General features: G+C 47.7%; 1 protein-coding gene across 1 annotated transcript in view; it reads right to left on the bottom strand.

The window, feature by feature from the left end:
- The window catches only part of LOC145356051 (somatomedin-B and thrombospondin type-1 domain-containing protein), a 145,235-nt gene extending 134,489 nt beyond the window's left edge, over positions 1 to 10,746 (bottom strand). The window contains exon 1 of the mRNA XM_080208645.1: positions 10,498 to 10,746. Within this exon, the coding sequence (XP_080064771.1) occupies positions 10,498 to 10,738 (241 nt within the window). The 5' untranslated portion in view covers positions 10,739 to 10,746. The remainder of the gene's footprint in view (positions 1 to 10,497) is intronic.
- Positions 10,747 to 12,080: the final 1,334 nt, after the last annotated feature.

Here is a 12,080-nt window from a genome sequence, read left to right as displayed (position 1 = left end):
GAGATATTACTGTATTAAATGTGCTATGGATTTACAATCTGTTAATCTACAGGATGCACTGCAGCAGCCGCTCAAAAATCCTTCAACAGCAGCTCCTTCCTGTTACAGTTAATAATTCTAAAGTTTTGGAACCATCTTTAATATAAGGAAAATGGAAGGGCAACCTGATAGAAATTTACCAAATGATGAGAGGCATGGACAGAATGGATAGTTGGAGTCTTTTTCCCAGGGCAGAAATGTCAGTTAGTAGGGGATATATATTTAAGGTAAAAGGAGGAAAGTTTAAAGGAGAGGCGCGAGGCAAGTGGGAGGCAACAGCCTAGTGGTATTATTGCCAGACTAGGGCCTGATTTTAAGCACTGAATCTGGGTGCAATTCAGATCCGACTTGCAAATCTGCTCTCAGGCGCTCCCATACGCACTCAGCCTGAAAAATAAATTGCGAGTCTGAATTCAGCTGTGGGCAGGGCTTATCGCGCCCGAATCACTCCCAATCAGAGCTTTGAACTGCGTATGTGCAGTGAGGGAAAAAAAATAGATAAACGCGCCCCTGTCACATCGCTCCCGGGCCACAAGAAGTGGATAAAGCGGCCCAGGATCAAGAAGTGGGAGCGACGGCCCCCACAGATATCGCCCCACCCCCACAACATAACTGTCCCTCTTAACCAGCCACCCCCCCCATCCCACTACCCAGACCGATCGTGCCCCCCCCCGTCCCCCTTCACCTCCCCCCCGCAGCCCACCTCCCAAAAATTGCCCGCAGAGTGGCAGCAGTCCCCAACCACCCCCCACCAGATAATGATCGGGCCTCCCTCCCCACCAACCAGAGAGCGATCTGGTGTCCCTCTGCCTTCCTCCCACCCCCCATACCCCCCAACAGACAACGATCTGGCCTCCTTCCACTCCCCCCTCCCAAACTAGAGGATGATTTGACCTGCCTCCCTCTCCCTCCTTCCCCACCGCTGGAAGCTCTGAAGTTATTTCTTCGGCAGCTGGAGCACCCGAAATAGACCTTTGCCAAGCAGGTCTGTTTCGCGCTGAATCTGGACGGGTGAACGTGATGGTAAAGGGGGAAATGCGGGTAAAGTTGGGCGGGCAGCCCACTAATTCAATATAAGTTTACGCAAATGCATTTAAATCACTGTTGCGCCCGTTTCGGGCAGGATTTGGATTGGGCCTTGGTAAAGTGGGCATCTACGCAGACACAGGCGTGGATCGTGTTAATGGCCTCATGCCCAAATTCGCGCCTGCAATGGTAAAATCAGGCCCTTAGTTTATGTTCCGGAGACCCGGGTTCAAATCCCTCCACAGCAGATGGTGGAATTTGAATTCAATAAAAAAAATCTGGAGTTGAGAATCTACTGATGACCATGAAACCATTGTCAATTGTCAGAAAAACCCATCTGGTTCACTAGTGCCCTTCAGGGAAAGAAGTCTGGCTTCCTTACCTGGCCTGCCTACATGTGACTCCAGGGCCACAGCAATGTGGTTGACTCTCAACTCAAAGGGCAACCGCGGATGGGCAATGAATGCTGGTCAGCCAGTGACACCCACGTCCCACAAATGAACAAAAGAATTTTTTTTACACAATGGGTGGTAAGTTTCTGGAATGCACTGCCAGAGAAGGTGGTAGAAGCAGATACAAGGGCAACATTTAAGAGGCATCTTGACCGATACATGAACAGGCAATGAATAGAGAGATATGGACCACATAGAGGGTAAAGGTCTTTAGTTTAGAAAGGTCTCATGCATCTGTGCAGGCTAGGTGGGCTGAAGGGCCTATTTGGGTGCTGTACTGTTCTTTGTCATGTGGCCTTTGTGAAGCCTGCTTCACAACAGGCCTAGGGCAGATAGAGACCAAAGGGAGGTCCAGATTGTGTTACTAGGGCAAAAGTGTAAGATGTTCACGGCTGGAGACAATGGCAGCAGTTTCCAAAATCACAACAGGCATATTCCAATGTCGCCCAGAGTGCCAGGAAGATGTTAAGATATCAGGTTGTAAATGGTTGTGCTGTAAACTTACAAAGTGCAAACTTACAAACTGCAGGGATATGGTCCCCAGAAGGGTAGGGGGTTTGAGTTAAGTTGGGCAGCACGATCAAGAATAACAAATCCACATTTCAACATGGATGCAAGGCTAATGAGTTTCTTGTTGACATGGGAAAGAGTTGAAAGAAAGCAATTTTTGAGATCAGGTTACAGACTTCCTTACAAATCAATGAATATAACAGACAGCAGTTCTGTACGGTCAACACAGAGGAGGCTGCTTGGTTTTACGATCTACCACAGTGGGATGCAGGAGGAAGATTCTTCCCAGTCAAAGAGATGCATCCCACAGATATCCAAGGAATCTGGGAGATTTGTCCAGGCACAGCCAGAAGGGAAGAGTTACTGTGACAGGCTTTGCTTCAGGTAGTGGATTGAGGAAACTCTGCAATCACTCAAGTCCTAGCAGTCAGTCAAAGTCCTTATTGATGATACAGAGAAATGTGAAGCCACTGGAAGCTACTGTAGACTGTTAAAAGGACTATAATTCAGTGGAGAGTGCAATGGGTGATAAGTATAAGAGGGGAATGTTTCTTTAATAGTTCAGAGTATAACGTGCCTACAGCTTATACTTTTTACTTGGAATATAGTGCTCAATTCTGGTCACTACACTACCAGAAAGATGTGGAGGCTTTGGAGAAGAAACAGAAAAGATTTACCAAAATGTTGACTGGTATGGAGGGCATTAGTTATGTAGAGAGGTTGGAGAAACTTGCTTTGTACTCACTATAATGACAGAGGTTGAGAGGTGGCCTGATAGAAGTCTACAAGATTATGAGAGGCATGGACAGAGTGGATAGTCAGAAGATTTTTCCCAAGGTGGAAGAGTCAATTACAAGGGGGCATAGATTTAACGTGCGAGGGGCAAGTTTTAAAGGAGATGTACAAGGCAGATTTTTTACACAGAGGGTAGTGGGTGCCTCGGACTCGCTGCTGGGGGAGGTAGCGGAAGCAGATGCGATAGTGACTTGTAAGGAGCATCGTGACAAATACATGAATAGGATGGGAATAGAGGGATATGGTCCCCAGAAAGGGAGGGGGTTTGAGTTAAGTTGGGCAGCACGGTCGGTACAGGCTTGGAGGGCCGAAGGGCCTGTTCCTGGGCTGTAATTTTCTTTATTCTTTGTTTTTTTGCACAAAAAGAAAATAGTTACTACAGCATATGGTCTTTTGCTACAGTAAGCATTATAAAGTGGCATCTTTTGTCATTCTGTCAGCTACTGGAAGTTCAAATTTCTTTTTAAGAGTTATTGGTTTCCATGGGGACTGTCTCCTCCATCACTGGGACATGGAAATGACATTCACCTTCAAGTTCTCTTCCGAATCGCATGGAATCCTAATTAGGACAGGCATTGCCACTCCTTCACTATGACTGAGGCACAATTGTGAGGTTCACTGTCGCCTCATGGACAGCAGTGGTTCAAGGGAAGACATTGGCAACTTCTCAGGGCACACTTGGGACAGGCAATAAATGCAGCTTCATCCACAACCTGAGAACAAGTGTCGTTTAACTCCCAAGTAGTGTGGCCAACACGCTGGGATTGCCCTGGAATTTCCAGCAATTGAAGATTAATCTCCGAAACACGACTGTTGGGTCCATTCATTCGTTTGAAGAGACGAGGGGACAGCACGAGTTTTAAAATGGTTTTACTGAACAGAACTTAAAAAAATGAACATGACAGAAGCAAAAAGAAAGCAAACTTGGAGAGTGGCTTCTCAGCGAGGCTCTCTAATCAAAAAATTGAACTGAAACTCAACTTGATCTGGATTTTGAAACAAGCTAAAATATAAAATATATTTCAACCTTTATCTCATTATTGGAAGTGTTTTTCACAGGATGTCCCCGTCTAGAAAAATAATCCTTGTAGCTGCTGTTATGAGAAACTTGTTTGCCTGCATTGTGTACCCGTCAGGAATGCAGTCAATTTTTGAGCTAACCCATCATGCTTTCTGATTCTACATGCATCCAAGTTAGCTAAAATTGTTCAGCTTAGCACAGTTGGTTAACACACAGTCTAACATTTCAACGTAATTGCGCATAGGCAGATATATGTTAAAATGAAGTCTTTGTATAGACTGAAGAAAACAGGACTACGCATATACAGGATCCCTTAACTACTCGCAAAGTATCATTCTTTGGGGTGGCACAGTGGTTAGCACTGTTGCCTCACAGTACCATGGACTCAGGCTCGATTCCCAGCTTGGGTCACTGTCTGTGTGAAGTTTGCACATTCTCCCCATGTCTGCGTGGGTTTCCTCCGGGTGCTCCAGTTTCTTCCACACTCCAAAGATGTGCAGGTTAGGTGGATCGGCCACAGTAAAATGCATGGGGTTATGGGGATAAGGCAGAGGGTTTGTTGGGGTGTTGGTGAGCCGGTAAGATGCTCTTTTGGAGAGCTGGTGCAGGTTCAATGGAAGAATGGCCTCTTTCTACACTGTAAGGATGTTTTGAGTCAGCTGCAAGTCTAAAATTAAAGTTTTAAGGCTTATTTATTAGTCACAAGTAAAGCTTCCATTAACCCTGCAATGAAGTTACTGTGAAATTCCCCGAGTCACCACACTCCACTACCTGCTCAGGTCACTCCACCTAACCCGCACGTCTTTCAGACTGTGGGAGGAAACTGGAGCACCCGGAGAAAACCCATGCACACACAGGGAGAACGTGCAAACTCCACACAGCCAGTGACCCAAGCCAAGAGTCAAACCCAGTCTCTGGTGCTGTGAGGCAGCTGTGTTAAGCACTGTGCCATCGTGCCGCCCAGGTCCCAGAAAGTTGGATCCGTTCTCACTGACTGTTGGCCTGAGATCCTGATGTCAGTACCTGAGAGAGGAAAGAGCCTGGACCAACAACAATCCCACCCTGTAACCCCATGTATTTAGTTTGCTAAGACCCTTGACTAAGGGGCAATTTATCACGCCTAACCTGCACAACCTTTGGAGTGTGAGAGGAAACCGGATCGCCCGGAGGAAACCCACACAGACACGGCGAGAACTTGCAATATCCATACAGTGATCTGAGGCCAGAACTGAACCTAGCTCCCTGGCATTGTGAGGCAGCAGTGCTAACCATTGTGCTACTGTGCTGATTTTGAGTTTCAACTCTATTTTCCCACCCGCTCACTTATTCCCTGGAGACCAAAAATCCCAGCCTTAAATGTACCTAAGAATGGAACTTCCACAACCCTCTGAGGTGGAGAATTCACAAACACTCTGAGTGAAGTCATTCTCCTGATGTGCGTCCTCCGCAATGGGTCCCTCACATCTCTCTGTTCATTCTATCAGCTTACCCTACCATGCTCACTCTCACCGTGTGTGGACATTGATTCTGGCACTCCGAAAACATTGCCACAAAGTCCCAGAATCCCACCGCTGCACCCTGAGAGGGTCAGGGATACTGACATAGGGATGTTAGTCGGGTCATACTCCCGGGGCTCTCCTGGGGAGTGGAGAGGGAGGACTGTTACCACAGCCACATTGATGGACACAGAAAATCTCTGCATTCGCATCTCTTAGACTTTCCCCTTGTTTTTGTGGCTATGACTCATCTTTCATTCCCTCCCCCGTCAGTATAAATATCTCCCACTTTCTGTGTCTTTTAGCTTTGATAAAGGGTCATCTGGATTCGAAACGTCAGCTCTTTTCTCTCCTTACAGGTGATGTTAGACCTGCTGAGATTTTCCAGCATTTTCTCTTTTGGTTTCAGATTCCAGCATCCGCAGTATTTAGCTCCTGGACATCTTTTCCTATTAAATATTACACTTCATAGAATCCATACAGTACAGAAGGAGGCCATCGGCCCATCTACCCTGCACTGACCACAATCCCACCCAGTCCCTATCCCTGTAACCCACACAATATTCACCTTAACTAGTCCCTCCAGACACTAAGGGACAATTTAATATGGCAAATCCACCTAAGCTGCATACCTTTGGAGGAAACCGGAGCACCTGGAGGAAACCTATGCAGACACAGGGAGAACATGCAAATTCCACACAGATAGTGAGCCAAGCGGGAATCAAACCCGGGTCCCTGGCACTGTGAGGTAGCAGTGCTAACCACTGTGCCGCCTCCTTAAGGAGGCAATTTTAATAGAAATAGATCACTACCTTGTTGAGGTTAATTAAGACAATACCACGCATTATTTTGAGCTCCCCGAGCTCTCAGCATTTGACTGGTGCATTGACCCAAACAGGCGCCCAAGTGTGGCGATTGGGGAAATTTCACAGTAACTTCATTGCAGTGTTAATGTAAGCCTTACTTGTGACAGTAATAAATAAACTTTTACTTTAATTCTTTCCCCTGCAGATATACCTGACGATCTTTCACTGAAGAAAGAGATGGGTTCAGATCGATTTCACCCTATTGTAGAAACTAGCTCTCAGTCTCATTGCACAGCACAGTTATTAACATTACAGTCTCTGATCTCTCGCTCGCACTGTTTTAAGGCCACAATTGAAAGTACTGGTTCACAGAACAGATTTGAGTTTTGAGAACATTGTGCAAACACAGAGATAAAAATAAAGTACTGCAGATGCTGGAATCTGAAACAAAATGTTGGAAAATCTCGGCGGGTCTGACATCAGTGGGGAGAGAATAGGGACAACGTTTCGAGTCTGGATGGCCTTTTGTCAGAGCTCTGACTCCAGACTTGCGACGTTAGCTCTGTTTCTCTCTCCACAGATGCTGTCAGACTTGCTGAGATTTTCCAGCATTTCCCGTTTGTGTTTCAGATATGTTTTCAATCAGTTCCCCAATTAATCTGAGCTACCAGCCTTGAATTCATCCCTTTCACTGCTGCATCCATAAGACCTGGGAGTAGATGTAGGCCATTCAGCCCATCGAACATGCTCAGCCACTCAATGAGATCATGAGTGATCCGATGTGATAATCCCCAACTCCACTTTCCCGCCTTAGCCCCACGAATAACATGCGCTGTGGATGAAAGGGAGCTGGTAGATACACTGTACTTAGATTTCCAGAAGGTATTTAATAAGATGCCACACTGGGAAGCCGTGACACCAAGGTTTAAGTTGTAGAGGCTCACTAATGACAGGATATAAACTTGGGCTGGGATTTTCCACCAAAATCACCTTGAAACACCACAGTGTACAAGGCCAAGTCCTGGAAGATGGGACTCGAATGGATAGGTGCTTGATGGCCAGCACAGACATGATGGGCTGAAGGGCCACTTTCTTTGCTGTAAAACTCTATGGGGGCGATTCTCCCATCTCGCTGTGCCATTTCTGTAGTATACTGGGCCAGGAGATTTGAGCGGAGGCTGGTTTGTGGGCACTCCGCTGTGTGCTACAGCTTCTGCCAGTCTCCAGAGGGTTGGAATTCCTGTGCCGTCAGCTCTGTGCCAGAAATCAGTGTGGAGCTGCATAATTTATTTAGAAGATCATTTTACTGCAATTTGAAATTCAAGCCTGAAGTTAAATCTGAAGTCTCCAGGCCCACTAGCCTATGCCCGCACCACCCCCACCCCCGCACCACCCCCACCCCCTCAGCCAGGAGTGTTTCACTCCAGCGGTGTTTACAGCAGCTCCCCACTTGCGGGGAGCTGACGGCCTGTCCTCGCTGGAATGAATCCAATCCCCCCTCAAAGGGTCAGGTGCTGGGAGGGTGCCCCTCGACATTGCTGCCCCCTTGACAGGGCCAGCCTGGGCCCCCGACACTGCCTGAGGGACAAAGTGCCAACGCCTAGGGGCATTTTGCACAGCCCGCCAGGCATCAGGCAGGGTCTAATGGGGGTGGGATCTGATGGGGGAAGGGCCTCTGGGGGGGGGGGTGGGATTGACATTGCGGGGGAGTTGGGGCTGCCAGTGGGGGTTGATCAGGGCAGGGGGATTGGGAGATCGGGGCTGCGGGAGGGAGGGGGGACAGTTCGAGTCAGGCCAGTGGGTTGGTGGGGGGGGTGGGAGTGGGGGTTGAGGCTGGCCTGGATATGTTTTGGCAGTCAGCAAATGTGCCTTTGGGGGGTGGGCGGGGTGGGGGAGGTTGCATGGCTGGCGATTGAGATGTCAGCAGTGCGGGGCTACTGCGCATACATCGGTCTCCACTATGACAGAACAGGGTATGCACAGTGGCCTGCTCAGGGCTATGCTCTCAGGCGGGAATAGATCCTGCCCACTGATTTCTGAAATGAATCACACTAGTGCACTCTGCAGTGCACAGAGTGTGGGAGATCCATCCTGAAAATCCCACTGAAAAAAACTAGTGATTTACTCCAGTTTTCACACAGATTTGACATTTAGAATTTTTATGGGAGAATCGTTCCTTCTTGATTCCCTTACTGATTAAAAATCCCTCTATCTCAGCCTTAAACATACTTAACAACCCAGCCCATTAGGCATTCTGCAGTTAAGAATTCACTACCCTCTGACAGAAGAAATTTCCTCCTCATCTCTGTCTCCAATGGGGTGACACCTTTACTCTGAGATAATGCCCTCTGGTCCTAGACTGTCCCACAAGGGGGAACAACCTCTCAGCATCGACCCTCCCAAGCCCCCTGAGAATCCTATTTCCCATCTGAAAGTTACAATTGAAACTGCTCACCCATCCTCCCCCATCCCCTCTGCCCGAAGTGGATTTAGATACAGAGCAGGGAATGAGCAGGTGAACCTGATCCAATATCTCTAACTATCCAGCTCTATCAATGGTATGGGGGTAGCATGACTACGATGGGCCGAATGGTGCTTTACAACTCCATGTGGATATATATGACATGCTATGCTAAATTTAGGGAGCTGCTGTCACCTAAACTGATCTCAATTGATTTATTATTGTCACATAGATCATAGGATCCAAAGGTGCAGAAGGAAGCCATTCAGCCCATCACATCTGCACCAACCACAATCCCACCGGCCCTCTCCCCATAGAATAGAATCATAGAATCCCTCCAGTGCAAAAGGAGGCCATTTAGCCCATCAAGTCTGCACCAACCACAATCCCACCCAGACCCCATCCCCGTAACCCCATGCATTTACCCTAGCCAGTCCCCCTTACACTAAGGGGCAATTTAGCATGGCCAATCCATCTAACCTGCACATCTTTGGACTGTGGGAGGAAACCAGAGTATTCGGAGGAAACCCACGCAGACACGGGGAGAATGTGCAAGACAGCGAACCAAGCCGGGAATCAAACCTGGGTCCCTGGTGCTGAGGCAGCAATGCAAAGCAGTGTGCCACTGTGCTGCTCCATATACTGATAATACCGTGAAAAGTATTGTTTTTTGCGTACTATACAGTGAAAGAATACCAAACATAGAGTACACAGGGGGAGAAGGTGCAGAATGTAGTGTTACAGTTACAGGTAGTGTAAAGAAAGATCGTGTTTAATATAAGGCAGGCCCATTCAAAAGTCTGACAGCAACAGGGAATGTAATGTGTTACACTGGTAATTTATATAAACTGTTAATTTATATTTTTAAAAGACCCACAAACATTCTTCCTGTAAAATGAGTGCAGCATTTCTGTGTCTATTTCACATGGTATTCCGCTGTTAACATTTAACTGGACAAACGATACAAGCAAGCAACACCAAGCTGTGACACTAGGGAATATAATCTTGGTATCAGGATGTCCAATAAAACAGCGGTTCGCCCAGTTTGTGTTGGGTTGATTTTCTCTGTCCTGTCCTTTCTCCAGTGTCCAACACACAAAGCCCAGGAGTTACATTTTAAATAGTTTCCCACCAACACATCCCTCTGAATATAAAGGAAGATATAAGTGGAAGGAAAGCGAAGAGTTTGATGGATATACAAGGGGTTCAACCATCATGACTACTGATCACAGACTAGTTACAAATGCGACTACCCTGGGCAATTTCATATTAATACGGAGAAGGGGTCAGGCCGTTCGGCCCAGCCATTACATACTAGCGTTTATCCACCACTGGAGCCTTTGCAAATCAGCAATATTCCTCTATCCGCTTCTCACTCCTTGTGATAACTCCACCGATTCAAACACTCCCCCTCTGGGAACAAGTGCCTCCACTCTCTGGCTAATAAAGTTTCTCCTGAATTCCCTATTGGAGACTGTCCCTTTGCTGTCACATACCCTCTCCCTCCTGAAACAGTCTCTCTGCATCAAAAACCATTCAGGGTTTTAAGGGGATGGGGGAGAGGTCACACCTCACCTTCTTTCACCATGGGAGAGAGGGAACCTCTCAGCGAAGATTCAAACTGAAACAAAATCTCCAAAAGCCGCTTTGACCACAGCGAAGTCTATATTAATATTGGAAGTGTGGTCATATCTGTAAATCCATACAGACACCTGTCCTTCTCCACCCCAGAAACAGAATATCGCAACAGAAATTTCTATGCCAATCCTTTCCCCTCGGTAAATGATAGGCAGAAAGTGAAACATTGGTACAAATCTGTCCCCAGCCTCTCAAGTGGGAGTCAGCACAAGTTAGGAGTTTGCTACAATTACACGTGGGAGCAGGAACTTACCAGATATCTGACACACCGTGTGGTAATCCTCGCAGCAGTCTCCTGTTTTCTGACAGTAAGCATCGCAGTAACACACCGCCCGTCTCCTGCTGAGATCCCAACAGTCGTTACTCCTGCCTGTGCAACATTTGGGGTTTTCTCTGTTGAAGCAGCCCCCCGTCACCCCTGGGAGGCAGGCTGTCAGCGCCAGAGCCCCACAGCACACAGCCAAACAGCCTCTGAAAATCGCCAGCTTCCCCATCGCCTCCCTTCTCCTCCTCCTCTCTCCCTCTCTCTTTTTTTTTTACCCTCTTCCCCCTCCCGCCCCAGTCCTCTTACACATAGAAATGGAAAGTGGGTGAAAAATTCCCCGAGGCTCAATGAGTTGAACGAGGATGGTTCTGTCAGAGGGAGGCAGAGGCAGCGTTGACAAGCAGGCTTTCTGATCAGTGGCTGGTATATCTTGCAGGCAGTGGGGAGGTGTGAGCAGCAGTGGAACTCCTGTGGCTGCTGGAAGGGGTCTCAATGTTCAGCATTGGCCACACTGAGAGGCTGTGGCAGCACAAACTCTGCAGCACTCTTACCCCGCCTTCTTTTACATGAAACTCTCCCCTGGTCCTAGTGCTCCCTTCTCCTCCTTCACCCACACACAAGGTTCCAGGGATCGGGCGTCTGGGAACTCACTGCCCGAGTTGGTGGTGGGGGCGGAGACCCTCCTTTACAAAGTAGCTGCAGTTGAGCGGGACGGTGGCACAGTGGTTAGACAGCATCAGGGACCCAGCTTAGCTCATAAAAACATAAGAACTAGGAGCAGGAGTAGGCCATCTGGCCCCTCGAGCCTGCTCCGCCACTCAATAAGATCATGGCTGATCTTTTCGTGGACTCAGCTCCACTTACCCGCCCGCTCACCATAATCCTTAATTGCTTTACTGTTCTAAAATGTATCTATCCTTGCTTTAAAAACATTCAATGAGGTAGCCTCAAACTGGGCAGAGAATTCCACAGATTCACAACTCTTTGTGTGAAGAAGTTCCTCCTCAACTCAGTTCTAAATCTGCTCCCCCTTATTTTGAGGCCATGCCTCCTAGTTCTGGTTTGACTCGCCAGTGGAAGCAACTTCCCTGCTTCTATCTTATCTATTCCCTTCATAATCTTATGCATTTCTATAAGATCTCCCCTCATTCTTCTGAATTCCGATGATTCAGTGGTAGGGAAATTATCTGGAGAGGATTCTTCGAGACAGGATTTACTGCCACTTGGAAATAAATGAACGTGTTAGCGAGCGACAACATGGCGTTGTAAAGCAGAGGTTGTGCCTCACCAACTTGATCGAGTTTTTCGAGGACATGACGAAGATGATTGATGAGGGTAGGGCAGTGTATGTTGTTTACATGGACTTTAGTAAGGTCTTTGACAAGGTCCTTCATGGCAGACTGGTGCAGAAGGTGAAGTCGCATGGGATTAGAGGCGAGCTGGCAAAATTGGTACAGAACTGACTCCGTCATAGAAGACAGAGGGTAGCAGTGGAAGGGTGCGTTTCTGAATGGAGGGCTGTGACAGGTGGCATTCCTCAGGGATCAGTGCTGGGACCTTTGCTATTTGTA

This window comes from Carcharhinus amblyrhynchos, chromosome 20 (genome assembly GCF_965287045.1).
Source record: "Carcharhinus amblyrhynchos chromosome 20, sCarAmb.v2.hapA, whole genome shotgun sequence".
NCBI classification, from domain to species: Eukaryota; Metazoa; Chordata; class Chondrichthyes; order Carcharhiniformes; family Carcharhinidae; genus Carcharhinus; species Carcharhinus amblyrhynchos.
Note: the sequence above shows the minus strand (reverse complement) of the source record. Positions and strands in the feature narration are given on the sequence as shown.